Source organism: Rhagoletis pomonella, unplaced genomic scaffold, assembly GCF_013731165.1.
Source record: "Rhagoletis pomonella isolate Grant_MI unplaced genomic scaffold, Rhpom_1.0 Rhpom_scaffold_00006, whole genome shotgun sequence".
In the NCBI taxonomy this organism is placed as follows: Eukaryota; Metazoa; Arthropoda; class Insecta; order Diptera; family Tephritidae; genus Rhagoletis; species Rhagoletis pomonella.
This window is the reverse complement of record NW_023458560.1, coordinates 10,903,858-10,918,621: the sequence shown is the minus strand read 5'-3', so window position 1 is coordinate 10,918,621 and position 14,764 is coordinate 10,903,858. Positions and strand designations below refer to the sequence as shown.

General features: G+C 36.7%; 1 protein-coding gene and 1 long non-coding RNA gene across 2 annotated transcripts in view; both read right to left on the bottom strand.

Moving 5' to 3' along the window:
* Positions 1-685: 685 nt before the first annotated feature.
* Positions 686-1,559, bottom strand: LOC118740394. The gene is made up of 2 exons (XR_004993127.1): positions 1,241-1,559; positions 686-997 (listed from the first exon to the last, which is right to left on the bottom strand). It is a non-coding gene; the product is annotated as an uncharacterized LOC118740394 (long non-coding RNA).
* Positions 1,560-5,817: 4,258 nt separating this feature from the next.
* The window catches only part of LOC118740393 (DNA-directed RNA polymerase II subunit RPB1), a 58,021-nt gene continuing 49,074 nt past the window's right edge, over positions 5,818-14,764 (bottom strand). The window contains 6 exon segments of the mRNA XM_036471910.1: positions 5,818-5,910; positions 6,170-6,704; positions 7,471-7,539; positions 7,729-7,812; positions 13,782-13,880; positions 14,120-14,764. The exon segment at positions 14,120-14,764 is cut by the window's right edge and continues 12 nt beyond it. Coding sequence (XP_036327803.1) covers positions 5,904-5,910; positions 6,170-6,704; positions 7,471-7,539; positions 7,729-7,812; positions 13,782-13,880; positions 14,120-14,764 — 1,439 coding nt within the window. The 3' untranslated portion in view covers positions 5,818-5,903.

Here is a 14,764-nt window from a genome sequence, read left to right as displayed (position 1 = left end):
ATTATTCTATATTTCTATATTTCTATATTTACACATTTATATTGTTAATTATTACTTTTTACATTTAGTAATCTATTTGAGTTGTACTCTAATTGATGAATTAAATTAAATTAAAATTAAAAAATATTTCCCATGTAAATTTACTTTAATTTCGCTCAGACATTTATTTTAGCAATTTTTTACTTTGTTTGAAAACTACTTAGGACGGGATATGAAACTTTAGAAGGCCATAAAATAATAAAATTATAGTTTAAAAAACTAAAACCTCTATTATAATTTCCATTCGTACTGTCATCAGGTATGTAACTTGCGAACAGAAATCGCTGCATCTTTTAGGCGCATCAATATTACATAGTTACATCCCGAGCTAATAAAAGGGAGGTAAAAAAATACGAACTTACTTTCGCAAATCCATCGAGTGATTTATTACTGGATATGTATACTTTCTGAAAATATTAGCAAAGTCCGGGCCGGTTTGAATTGCCATAAAATTGTCCCGCAGTGTAATTTTTTTATGGAATCTTAAAGAATGACACATTAAGAGGATGCGAAGAACCAAAACAACACCTTTCCAGCCGTAAATAAATGCAGTAACTTGTTAAAAAAAGTGACCAAAATAAAGTTTAGGAGAGTTTAGAAAGAAGATTTTGGCTCGCTAGTTAATAAAACAGAGAAAGAATAAATATAACTTTAAAATATGTCTTTTATTCGAACTTTTGCTTAATAGTTATAGTTTTACAAAACGTTGTTAAGGATTTACAAACTCAATAGCGTAAAAAATAGTTAGAACAGTTAAAAGTATAACTTAGGTTAGTTCGTGTTATTGTGTGAAGTTGTAACTGAAGTAAACCGTCTTGGAGTTTTGATGACCAGCGCGAATAAGCTTTGAGTTTCAACATATGCCCGAGAAACTGTTATCGCGTTGTTCGTGAAGTTGTCCAATGTAGGGCGAATGTTTAATACCAAAGCTGTAAGCTGGAACGTGTGAAAGATTCACCTAAAATGATCAAAATAGAAATATTCGCATATAGACATTAGATATGTGTGATTTAACACAATACAGATCTGAAGTAAAGAATGGACACGACAAATTTTGGTCAGCTGAAAATTATTATAACAACTTATTACACAATCTACGAAAAGTGTTTTTTGCTTTCTCATCTTCTTCACAAAGCTTACTATATTAAACAAAAAAACTTATTTCAATTATGTTCATTATAAACAAAATGGCACAATTTACATTTGAGTCCTTCCATTAGGATACGGACATCCGTTATTGAATTAATTTTGAAATTCTGATAACTTTTTGATGCCTTCTTTCGTTTTTATCTATTTTCTTTCAATAATTTTCAACGGGTAGCAATACTGAACAGCTTGGTAGGTTGTGGTCCTTTTGAACAAGATATACCCCGTGACTGACATACCAGTTCATGCCGAAGGGGCTGTAATGGCACAATGCTAAATCGGGACAGAACAGAGCTTTATGTTGCTTTATAGAGCCCGTACAAGAATGATAGAATACAAGATTGCGCCGTCCTGGGTGTTGACATTTGTGTACTACAAGTAAACAAAGAATAGAGCGAAAAGAAGAACGAGTTGAAACAGCCAAAGCAGTTCACTTTACTGCGAAAAACGTGTTTTAATTTTGCTAAATGCGAAAATATTGCATTTTTCACCTAATATATTAGAGAACAGTGAACATTGTAGTGCACTCCATTGCTTTACAATTGAGGCTGCTTCAGCAAACGTTTTAGAACACTCCATTGCTTTGCAATTAAGGCTGCTGCAGAAAACTGCAGCAGCATCTCTGCGGGACTGATAAGTTAACTTGCTAATGGAGGTTGCGTGGAGCAGAAACAAAATCATTATGAGGAAATGCTGTTAATATAATAATAGAGAAACATTTTGGGAACGGCTTTGCCGTGCCCTATGTATAATGTGACCAACCGTACTTCTTTCGGAAGTATAGTACTTCTTTTTTCGGTCTTGTACTTCGTACTTCGAAGTACAGTCAAATGTACTTCTTTGTGATACTTTTTACTTCAGAAGGGAGATTCTGTAACCAGTTATCGACAATTTTCCGATCGCTATCGCACTTTTTGATGCATGATATAAATATTTTTGGGTCAAAAAGTGCGATAGCGATTCCAGAATTTTCGCTAACTGGTTACAGAATCTCCCCCTAGGTCCTGGACTTCTCCGATCTTCTGACCGATCGCCACATGGCCTGGACGATAAACTTGTTCAAACCATTAAAGTCGCCGGGAACCGATGACATCATACCTGCGCAGCTGCAAAGGGCTCTGATGGTGTCATGCAATTGGTTGGATCCTATTTATGCGAACTGCGTGAGGACCGGGTACATCCCCAGGACTTGGTGGGTAGTCAGTGTTGCGTTCATCCCGAAGGCCGAAAAAGACTCTCATGTTTCCCCTAGGGATTTTAGGCCTATCATTCTCTTCGCGATTTCCCGTGACTGTCTTTCAAGAGCTCAATATGATTATTGCAAGAAAAGGTCGGTGAATACCGCCCTGCAGACCTTGGTAAAGTGGTCAGAGGAAGCCTTCACGCATGAAGATTATTCAGTAGGCTCTTTCTTCGATATCGAGGAGGCCTTCAACAACGTCAGTCCAGGGGCATAAGTCAAGTATATTCATAATATGGGGGTTGAAACCAACCTAATAAGCTTATTTTGTGACAGAACTGTCGCGGCGGAGTGGGAAAGCGTCTGCACTCAGTACATAGTCACTAAGAGCACTTCACAAGGCGGTGTTCTCTCTCCCCTGCTCTGGATTGCGGTTGTAAACGACCTTCTAGAGGAACTGGAAAAAGTGGGCTGTCGGGCAATCGCCTATGTAGATGATGTGGAACTTTTGGTTACGGGACGATTTCTATTCACACTTTTTGATCTGGCTCAAGATTACCTGAACCAGGGAACTAGGTGGGCGATCAACGGCGGCTGTCGTGGAAGCCTAACATTGAGGAAAATGTAGGAAAGGTGTCGGTTGCCTTGTACGGCTATCGGTAAAAGGTCGGGTCTCTCGCCCAAATTAATTCATTAGCTCTAGGAAACCAGATTTAAGCCTATATTGTTTCAAGGACCCCTTGTCTAGTGGAACTCACTTAAGAACGCTACACCTGTAAAACAGGAATAAGCGGAGCATTAGGAACCACACCTACACTGGCACTTAACATACATATGTTGAACACGGCGTCTGCGGATATTGCAGACAGAATTGTCGCAGCACGAACTGCTATTAGGCTAAGGGAAACCCGGTCCTTTTGTGACATAAAAAAGAAGGCGTTTCTCAGCTGCAGCAAATGTTTGTATAGGGCACTTTAAAACACGTTGCCACTCAAGGGCTATCTAGTTATGGGGGTTCTGACCATTGTGCGATTGGTATTCATTCGGCTGATCCTTTAGTATCAGCTGTCAAGAGGAAGATGAAGTAGAATCATCGCCACACTTCCTTTTAGACTGTCCAACCTTTCCGAGGCTAAAATGACAGCATTTTGGCTCGCACCTCTGAACAAACACTGAGCTCTCAGGGATCGAGATAAGCTGCATTCGAAATCTCGTAATCGGTTCGCGGCGTTAACCTAAGCCAACCTAACCTGTACTTCTTTGAGCTATGAAATAGTTGGTCACAATACCTATGTACACAAAATGCACCGATTCGTCACAGCGCTGCACTTGCATCTACGCTTCTTGCATCTTGACGGTTGTAGCAATTTAACACACAGCACTTCATTGTATTAGTGTTTACGCAGTCTTCAACTCAAAAATCACTCACAAATTGCAAATTAACACGATTTAAACTGATTTTTCATTTATAATTCAAATTTCTCTTTCGCTGCTTTGTAAACAAAGGTTTATTTACAAGTTACCACAACTGTCAAAATCGGCAAAACCAAAGTAGCGGTACCACTGACGGCGCCACCTTTGTTCGCTGCACCGTGGAGCCCGTAGTCATAATTTTTTGCTCTCGTGCCGCACTGGCATATGGCTTGCCACACCAAGTACTTATTAGGGGGGAAAAAATAACAAAAAACAAGGAAATTGTGCCGCTTATATTAAATTTAACGGCGCTTTTTTAGGTGGCAGTTGCAAACAAACTTATTGTATTTTATATTACTGACGTGATCAAGTAACTAAAATATTTTATAATAATACTACGTTTCTAAATATGTTTTTAAGATGTTTGCTATATAATTTTACACTGTTTAATTCATTGTAACATTGAACGATTTTTTCAACACGGCGGCCGCTCAGCGCTGAATTCTAAATAGTATCGGCGCAACTATCTCTATTTGTTGCAATTTCATTTGTTTACATTTATCAGCTGTTCATTTGGCAGCATATTCATCAAGCCCTTTCTAAGACATAATTGTTGGGTTCAACAGTTGCCAGCAGTTTCGTAGCAGATGAGCTAAACAGCTACGTCTTATGAACGCAACCAATGTGTGGTGCGAAATAGTGATGTAAAACTAGGTTGAATTGTACCTACTCTTCAGCTTCTTAAATTTGAACGTACATTCGGTACAATCACATTATTTTAGGTACATTTGGAACGTAGTAAAATATGGTTTCATGTAACCCTGCAAAAATCGTTGGACCATGTAGTCTATTTGTGGTATATTGGAGTACTTACAAAAGTGCTCCTCTGTCATGCTGTAGCGGACCAACTCGTGTCTCTGCACCAGCTTATTGTTACCCGATCACTGCTCGTGTTTTAACGACATGTGATTGAAGTTAAGCATTTGAAAGTACATTTGTATGTCTGGCTGTAGCTGAACGTGTAGAGATGCTAGCTGTTAGTTCTTAGCTCCCAGCATGTTCGGGTTCGAATGTCGTCAGAGGCAACATGTAATTTTTAATTTTTGTTTCTGGTTTTTATTAATTTCAAAAAAAAAGCATCTGCGAAGTGAAGAACAAAAGCGTGTACAAACGAAAAAATATAACGATAATGTCATTGGAGTATGTTGGGAGTAGTTTTGTGCTACTCTGATGTAATGCAGAGATGGAGTACATGGTCCTGCCCTAGGACATCGCAATGTTAATTGGACCATATTTTTTATATGAATTGTGGTTAATTTTAGAGTACTCCTTGGACCTTCGGGAGTACTCTTTACATGCATGCATGGAGTAGTCGCGATTTTTGCAGGGAAGTCCAAAAGTTGTTATGGTATACCAAGTGACAAAAATATATGCACACAAAAGTACATGTTTACTGTTTAGATACGTGTATGTGATGAGTAAACACAATTGACTAGTTTTTTTCGTGTCCATTCTTTATACAGAGTACATAAATTTTGGAAATCGGTATTTTTGGTATTTCATTCAGCAGACACAAGCAAAAATGGATGTACATACATTAATATGAGAAAGGTTTTAATAAAAAAAAATTATGTATCCAAATCGTTCCAAAATTAACAAGCAATATTGAATTTCGTCACTGTGGAAATTGATTTGCTGTGCAAGTATATATACGTGGAATGATATAAGCTTTTCTTTGGCCCAAATATGGGGTATGATGAATCGCAAATGACGGTGCAGGCGGTGATCTATGCAACTGATACTATGGCAGATGTTAGTAACTATTTAATCACATATATCAACTTAAAAAAATTATGTAAAATGATAGCGTATTACCTTTTCGGGACAGTGTGCACCTGGTCCAGGTTTATGTTGCTCATCACTGGGGTACTTGAATTTGCCGCGCATTGTATACATGGGTGGCTTATGTTTCAGAACTGTGTATTCAGCATCGTAGGCACCCGGACCGGGAAGTAAGAGTGCAGGGATTAGCTGTGGCTTTTGTCTGCCAGCCATTGTGAAGGCCGGTGCCGAACGTATAGGACCTTCTTTACTAATACCCAAGACGGTGGGAATTTTATAGACATTAGGAGCTGTTTTGGAGTAAAAAAACATTTGTTTTTAAAACTTTAATGTACATATATAAACAGGTGAGTAGATACGAATTAGGCTGATGAGTAGAAAATATACAAATGATGAAATGGATGGATGGGTTAGTGGGCGCGCTAGAAAAATAAAATTTTATAGGCATACGAAATTTCGCACATAAAAGATAAGTTCATTAACATTTTCACATAAATTTTTTGTCCAATTCATTATGGATACTGCACAAGTCAGCAATCTTATTTTTACCTTATAATTTTTTCGTGTGTGGAGCTCGCCTCCACAGCGTATTTAACCGTTGCAGTTTTCGAAGATGTTGTCGTTGTGACAGTTGTGCCGTCCGGACGGACCACCGTTTTGGTGACAGCGTCGGCTGATTTGGCAGCCACAGCATCGGCTTTTCCTTGGGCGGTGTGAGTTTCCTTACCCTTGTCCTGCACACCGTTTGCAACTGAGCGCATTGTGGTAGTGGTGGTGGTGGTAGTGATCATTTTAGAACTTGCATTGCCTGTGTTCGATTTTAGATTTACTGTGCCATTGCTTAGTGCGCCACTGGTGGTGTGTTGTTGTTGCATGGTGGCAGTGGTGTTTGCTTGAGTAATACTACCGTTGTGCCTGCGCAGAGCTTTGCTCTCTTTGTGACTGCTTACAACATCAACAACATCTTGCTCGCCCACCACTTTGGTGGATTTGACATCATTGCCACGGATCTCGGTAACTGTAACCGTTGTTGTGGAATTTTCATCCACACCGTTAAGTGCAATTTGATTTTGATTGGTGCGAACTACAGTGAAAAAGTGTTAAACAAAAAATGTTAAGTGTACTGGTATGTGGTGGCTATGCCATAAAACGATATGCAGTAAATGTAGGAGATATATATGTTACCGGTCAAACGCAATCTTAGGACAAACTAGTTTTTCCTAAGCTAAATTAGTTCTTCCCAGCTCCGATACATCCGTCCAACGCGGAAACAAGTTGGACGCAACAATATAGTGGACTGCGTACCTGGAGTTGGACTGATGAGGGTTATTTTTTTGAAGCGCGGCCAAAGGCCGCCTACGCGTGAAGGTGTTATACGCAAAAATACTGTGGGGCCTGATCTAGTTAAGCCTAGGCAAAACTAGTTTGTCCTAAGATCGAATTTGGCCGGTAACCTATACATACATACATAGTTGTGTGATTAAGTGTTGCCAAACTCTTTATACATTTTGAAATATTTGCCGCAAAAAAGCCATGAAAATGCGATCTTTAAACCAAAATTTGATTTGCTTCTCAAATAAAATAGTGCAAACATAAATCCAAAGAATGCTTGTACATTAGGGTGGTCAATCGGTAATACCACGGTGCGCCACGCCTTAACCGAATCCAATCGAGGCGAAAATTTATATGTGATATCTTCGACTATATAGTAGCATCGACGTAGGGGTGAGGCATAGGAAATCTGATGTAAAAATTTGTTTGCTACATTTAAGGACCACCCTAATGCACATATACTACCAACATGCATACACACACACATAGTTATAGGTATATAGCCAAAGCTTACTTACCGGGACTTGCTAAACGCCGTTCACGCCTTTGTAAAATACGGTCTTCCACATAAGCACCTTTTGGAAGAGCTGAATAAGCGATGCGACAAAAACAGGCATGATGGTGGGATTTCAATTGTTTACAAACGGACACAAAGCAAAAAACAATAAGATAGCAAGCATGCGAAATGTAAATACATGTTTACATTAACAAATATTTACATATGACTGTATCCAAATGAGAAATATGTACATATGTAGCTCTCACGCTTCACTTACCTGGCATGGGCTGTACTTTGAGACCAAACGTAAAAGCGGGTGGATTATCTAATTTACAATTTTCAGGACGATAGTGGCCAGGTGCTTTGAATGTAGTGAAAACATAAATTAAAAAACAAAAAAATTAAACAGAAACAAATACGCTGATATATGTATGTCTGTATATACAAATGTACATAATACTTGATGAGATAAAAGAGAGCTGTTGAAAACTAAATGCGTCTATGTAGAAACCACTACCAATGAGGCCTAATGAATCATTTCCTATGTATGTCGCCAAAGTTCGTCAATGGGAGTTACCATCAATTAGAACTAGATGATTTTTGCAACTACGCCATGTCGGTCTGTCTGACCGTTCGTACGTTAGTGTACACGATAAACCGAGCAAAAATTTAAATAAATAAATTAAAAATTGTTTTTGGGCTGTCGCTAGTAAAATATCTGCACTAAATAAGAAATAACCCCGCTCACTTCCCATGTAACTTTATTTTTAAAATATGAGAAAACTTCGATATTTCATTGACTACTGAATAAGCTTTTCAAAGCCCAGCTCATTTTCAAAAGGGACCCTCCCACCTACTTCTCTTTAAAATGGTAGACATTATGTCCATTTGATATGGTTATTTACCTAATTTTGGATCGACTTTTTAACCACTTAGAAAACAAGAAAAAAAAATCCCACCAGTTCACTGCTGAAACTGCTTTTTAATGTGAAAAAGTCATATAACACTGTAGAGGCGCTTAAACGACATAAAACGCACGTGAATTTAATTGGGTCGTAGATTTCAGATCTGCATGCCGGTTTTCTAGATTAGGTAATTTTTTTCATTTTCAGTTTGCCTTGCGAATGAAAAAAGTTCAAACTTTAACATGAAAAATGTTACTCATACTTAATGTGACCAACTATTTCATAGCTCAAAGAAGTACATGACCTGAGAACCAAAAATAAATAGTGTGAAAGTAATGAGAAATGGTAAAAGCAGAAAATACAACAACGTTGACAGTGTACCAAATCAACAAGTCGAATTTTTTAATAAACAAGTAAAGAAGTATAAGTTGGGGCGAAGCCGAACTTTATATTCCCGGCGCACGTATTAAATATAGTTTTATTCACCTTTCTTAAAACTATGTACATGAAAAGCCGGGGGTTTGTCTCGATTTTCAACATTTTCGATAATATGCTCAATTAGACTTAATGATATATTTAAATAAATTTGTTGGGCTCGGTAAAAATCGATAAAGTACTACCGAGCATAAGTAGGTGGTGTCGTGCCCATTTTCCGAAAATCTATACATATAATAAAATGTTTGCATGCCGATGTCAGCACATTATAGATATTAAAGAAAAATTAATATGGGGGCTCTTTATAAGAGCAACAGAAGCCAACCCAAGAATTTTAGATATTTAAATATTGCACTATGGCTGTCAAAATAAAGAGGTTTCAAAAGGCTCACAGCCGAAATTTTTTTTTGGGGAACGTTGCCACCTGTTAGAAAATCTTTATTTATTTGAATTAATAAGATAAATTAAATATTGCAATATGGGTATCAAAATAAAGAGGGTTAGGAAAGTTTACTGCCGGGAATATTTGAGTGGGGTTGTCTCATGTTCATTTATTCATTTATTTATTTATTCATAAAGTCAATGAAACAAGGTTCTTACTGACTACTTAAAGCGATTAATTATAAGGTAAGTATATTTGAGCTAATTGGAAATAGTACTACTTAATCAGAAAACTGTATATAACGATGAAATAAAAGCATCTTTAGACAAAGAGAAATCTAAACTGACAGAATTCGAGATCTCATTAAAATCACGGAGAGCGCGCGCCAAAGGAGCATTTTTCGCGTAATCAGTCTTAACTTTATCTGGGTAGAAGGGATAACACTTGCGTAGTGTCTTGAGAGGGACTAGAAAGTGAATCCTTTCAAGCAAAGATGGACAATCAATTGTACCATTAATGATACTAAAAACGAACGACAGAGAGAGAATCGTTCTCCTTGAAACAAGTGACTGAAGGTTGATTAAGAGCAGGCGTGAATGATAGGAAGGGATAGGATCAGAAAATTTTAAAGAACGAAGGGCAGATTTTAAGAATACTTTTTGAACTTTTTCAATCCTATTAATAGAAAATTGGAAATAAGGTCGCCAAATAAACGCAGCATACTCTAACCTAGAACGAACAAAAGTTGTAAAAAGCAATTTTAGCGTATAAGGGTCCGAAAATTTTGAACTGTTTCTTCGAACAAAACCTAGAATTGAATATAGTTAAAATAAAATTTATGTGACTGTTAAATGTTTGAAAAATTTGATTAATTTAAATTGATAAAAAACTTAAATGTTACAATTTTGGTGTTAAATAAAAGCTATTGGAGCTAAACCTATTTGAAAAACTTAAACTGACAAGATAAGGTAAATATTGAATTAGTACACCTTTGAAGAAAGTACGCGATATGTAGACTCGAGTTATAAGAATATAAATTAAATTTCCTTGTGAAATCCGAGTAGTATAAAAAATAAAGAATACTTCATAAATCGAAAATTTCTTTGAACATCTCCCTTCATAAAGCTCTTTATTTTATTTTTCAAGAATGAGGCCATACGAGTCCTGGGAGGGAAGACCAACCCAATATTAATTCGTCGTAGTATGTTAATTTAGTGGTCAAGGCATTCGGCGCCAAGCGTTCATTGCCAACGCCAAAGTCAACGCGAAAGTTCTATGTGGACCGGACATTAAACACGTTTTAATTTTTATTGATTGAGTAGTCACTTACAATGAAATTTGTCAGCTACAGATGTGAAGTGATTTACAGTCCTAGTTTACATACATATGTGTTGATCTACGAGTACCCTTTTTAACTGAGATGACTAACCTTTTAGAATTTTTCGAATCAGTTAAAGAAAACTCGACTTAAAATGTAGTACAAAATATTGCAAAAAAGTACATTTGACTGTACTTCGAAGTACGAAGTACAACGGCTCAAAAGACGTACTGTAATTCCGAAAGAAGTACGGTTGGTCACATTACTCATACGCCATGGACGAGTACGGCCAAGTACGATATGGCGTATGAGTAAGATTATTTCCTCCTATTTCATAAAAAAATGATTGCGCGTTTTCATCTGACCATTCAAAACTTTATTTTTTCATCGATTTTCATCGCTAGTACCTTAATTTTTGGCAAAAGAACAGGCTTTAATAATTAAACAAATAAAAAAAATTACAAAAGATTTGTAATTTTTTCAATTTTTTCCTTGTAAAGTTTGAATTTTTTTCCATAAAAATTTTTAATATCTTGCGAGAATGATCTGATTCTGAAAAACGGTATACAGATCCATAATCTTCGACTCAATGTTAAGTTTACGTGTTTCGACGGTTTTTTGTGTCATTTCAAATCTTGTGATTTTCCTATAGTGTATCATTAAGGACCGAATTTACATATCGTTGTTTAAAGTACAAAACCGCGTATCAACAAAATGCAAAACCGCGTATGCTAGGTTGCATAAATCGCATTTCTGGCTAGTATATTTCAGGACGAATGGATAAGGCTTGAGCCAAGAGCTTGTGTGAGTAAATCCAATTTTTGGCAAAAAATGTCAGCTAGGCGGTTTTGCAGAACGACGAAACGCGATTTTGTACTTTAAACGACGATGCAGTACGCAGTTAAGCCATTTTGTAGTTTTTTTTTTTTTTTTAATCACCGTTATATGGGGTGTGGGCGTGGTTATTGTACGACTTAAAAAATTTTCAGGGACCGAAAATAAGTAATTTTTTTACGAGTTTAACTTGGCCAAATATTTTTTATTTCGAAATAAAAGTCCTTTTTTAATAATAAACAAACCGCTTATACAAGTTTGGTATCAAATGAATTGTTTAATTTGGATAAGCGGTTTGTTTATTATCCGGAAAGGACTTTTATTTCGGAATAATATTCGCAACAACCCTGGTACATATGTACATGGTTTAATGAACTGAAGGTGGCGCATTCCCGAAACCGCTACTTTGATTTTGCCGACTTTAACGTTTATGGCATACGTAAACAAACTTGTTGTTTAGAAAGTAAAAAACGTTTTATTTGTAATAAAAACTTTATAAAACTGTCGTGTCGTGTGTTGAATTGCAGCAGCCATAGGGGTAAAGCCCCCAAATGCAGTTTTTTCACTTTTTTATTATCACAAACACAAAAATTATAAATAGTTAATTAATAAGACCTATTCTTTTGAACACATTTCAAGAGTGGTTGTATATTTTTTGTTAACGTTGTGCTTAATTTGCTATATTCAAAGATGGCTTGAGAAATTGGTGAATCGTGAAGAAAACACGTTTTCTCACTGCAAATTCACAACTGTCAACTTATTGTTCTTCGCCATATTCTTTATTTACCCATTGCCACAAATGTCAATCTGCGGGAATGCGCAATCTTGTATTCTATCGTTCTTGATGTATGTATCTAAGCAATGATTAGAGGAACTCAAAGGGATATCTATGCAGAGTTGGGCAAAATTTATTCGAATGACGAATAACAGATGAATAAATTGTTTTTCTTGTTATTCGTAAATAATAAATAATTCTGTTTATTCAAAAAAAATTATTCGAATGACGGATAAATTATATTATTCGTTATTCGAATAATTATTATCTTCATTAGTTATTCGAATAACGAATAAAATAATAATAAAACAAGTAATTTATGTATATAGATATGTACATATATTTATGTATAAAATGATAACCGTTCTCGTTGTTGCGATTTAACTCAAACCCCTGGATAGATTTAAGTCAAATTTTAGGAGGTTATTCCATGCGCATAAAGTCCTTTTAAAGGCTACTAGAAAACTCCTTGGTGGCGATGGAGCCGAGTTATTTATAAAAGCCGTATTTATAAACTGGTTTCGTTCAAATTCAAAATATGTTCTACCTGCACGATGAAAAATACTTATGCGAAAAATGGACCCGCTAGGTGGCGCTGCAGTTGAGTTATTTAGAAAATCCCTATTTATTGTGCAATCAGGTTGCAATTTATAATGGTGCTGCAGTCGAAATCATTAGAAACCCCATATATCTGGACTACTTTGTTTTTTATGTTTATATTATACGAATTTACGATGTCTCACGTCGTCATACACCCTAAATGCGACCTTGCATCTACCTCCGCTTGATGAAATTGCTCGGGCGGTCATTGCTGCAGCAGTAAGACTCAAGGAAACCAGCTCTTGGATATTTTAAAAGTGGCGAATCAGCAAGGAAAGTTTCGACCGCATCCTTCCAAGAAAGACCACTGTTGGTATATCAATGGCGAAATTTTACATCGAGGATGTTTGGCTCTCCTATAATAGAAAACGCACATCTGTGCTCTTCAGCTTCCTTATATCGACTTTTGTTGGCCTACGTGACATAAGACTAGAAGTTGACGCATCGGACCAATGTTGTAGTTGTAAGATCATAGAATAAGATTACGCACGCTTAGAAAAGATTTCATAAGTGGAAATAAGACCATCGGTAAAGCTCACGACATTGAAAGGAATTTTTTCTTGCATATAGCATCAGAGCACTATTTTTTTGGCAGAAATATGTGTGAGAAGGGCTCTGCTCTTTAGTTGTTCAACCTAAATTAAGAATTTTTACCTTACCCTTATTTGGTTTTCAACGCTATTCTTGCATTGGCCAACGCGAAAAATCTTATCAGGTGCCGCGAAACCAAAGGGAATGGGCTAGTATTCTTGATAAAATAGTAAACAGAATTCAGCTAACTCACAATCCTTGACAATACAAGTAAAAGTAAAAGGTGGCTCAATGTGTTAAAAATGAGTTTTTATTCATTATTTAAAATAACGAATAAAATAACGAATAAATTATTCGGAAGCAATTTATTCACGAATAATTTATTCGTGAATAAGTTATCTGCGAATAATTATATTACGGATAAAATTTTGTTCGAATAATTATCTAAATAACAATTTATTCGAATAATGCCCAACTCTGTATCTATGTATGTATTTAAGTACATACATATACAGTTTTTATGATTTTTATAACAGCAGTAAAAACTTACCTGGTACATTCGTAACAAGCTTGTCCTTGGGCTTTAACCCAAAAGTAAAAGCTGGTGCATGTTCGAGGTTGTGCTTTTCTGGTTCGTATGCAGTGGGTGCTACGAAGATGAAACAATCATTCTAATTCTTTATACAAGTATACATATATACATGTGTAGATATTGAATATTTAATAGAATAATAGCCTAATTGCGGTTAGCTTGTACTGGCTACACTAAATTAAAGTTACTTAAATAAGAATAAACGTACATACATAAAGAGCACACTGCAGCAATAAACATGCTACCAGAATAAATCTATATACAAGAATGCTAAATGCATATTCATTAAGTCTCACCTGGGGTTTCACTGATTATGCTACGAGTCACCTTAACGCCAAAAGTGTAGGCTGGTCCTCGATCCAAATTAATTTTCTCGAATTGATATTGTCCTGGTGCTGGTGATTCGCTTCTTACAACTGAGTTTGGCTTCATGCCAAAAGTATAAGCAGGTGAATGGTCAACGTTACATTCTTCGGGTTTGTAAGCACAAGGCGAAGGTGTGTTGTCAGGGTGACTCACATATTTGCGACTAGTGAGAGTAAAAGCTGGTGTATGATCTAGACGTACTTTTTCCGGATAGTATTCGCACGGAGCAGGTGTGTCATTCAACACCTTGGGGTTGTGTTTTCCAGCCATAGTGTAAGCAGGGGTGTGATCGAGTTTAACATTCTCTGGGAAATAATAACCAGGAGCTGGTGTATCACTGCACTTTTGTATGTCGTATCGGCCACCCATAGTGTAGGAAGGTGTGTGATCTAGTCGTACTTTCTCGGGGCAATAATCTCCAGGAGCGGGTGTACCGTTACTGATTTTAGGATCGTGTTTTCCTGCCATAGTGTAGGCTGGGGTATGATCGAGCCTCACTTTCTCTGGACAATATGCTCCTGGTGCGGGCGTATCACTTGGCTTTTCAAGGTTGTAACGCCCGCCCATCGAATACG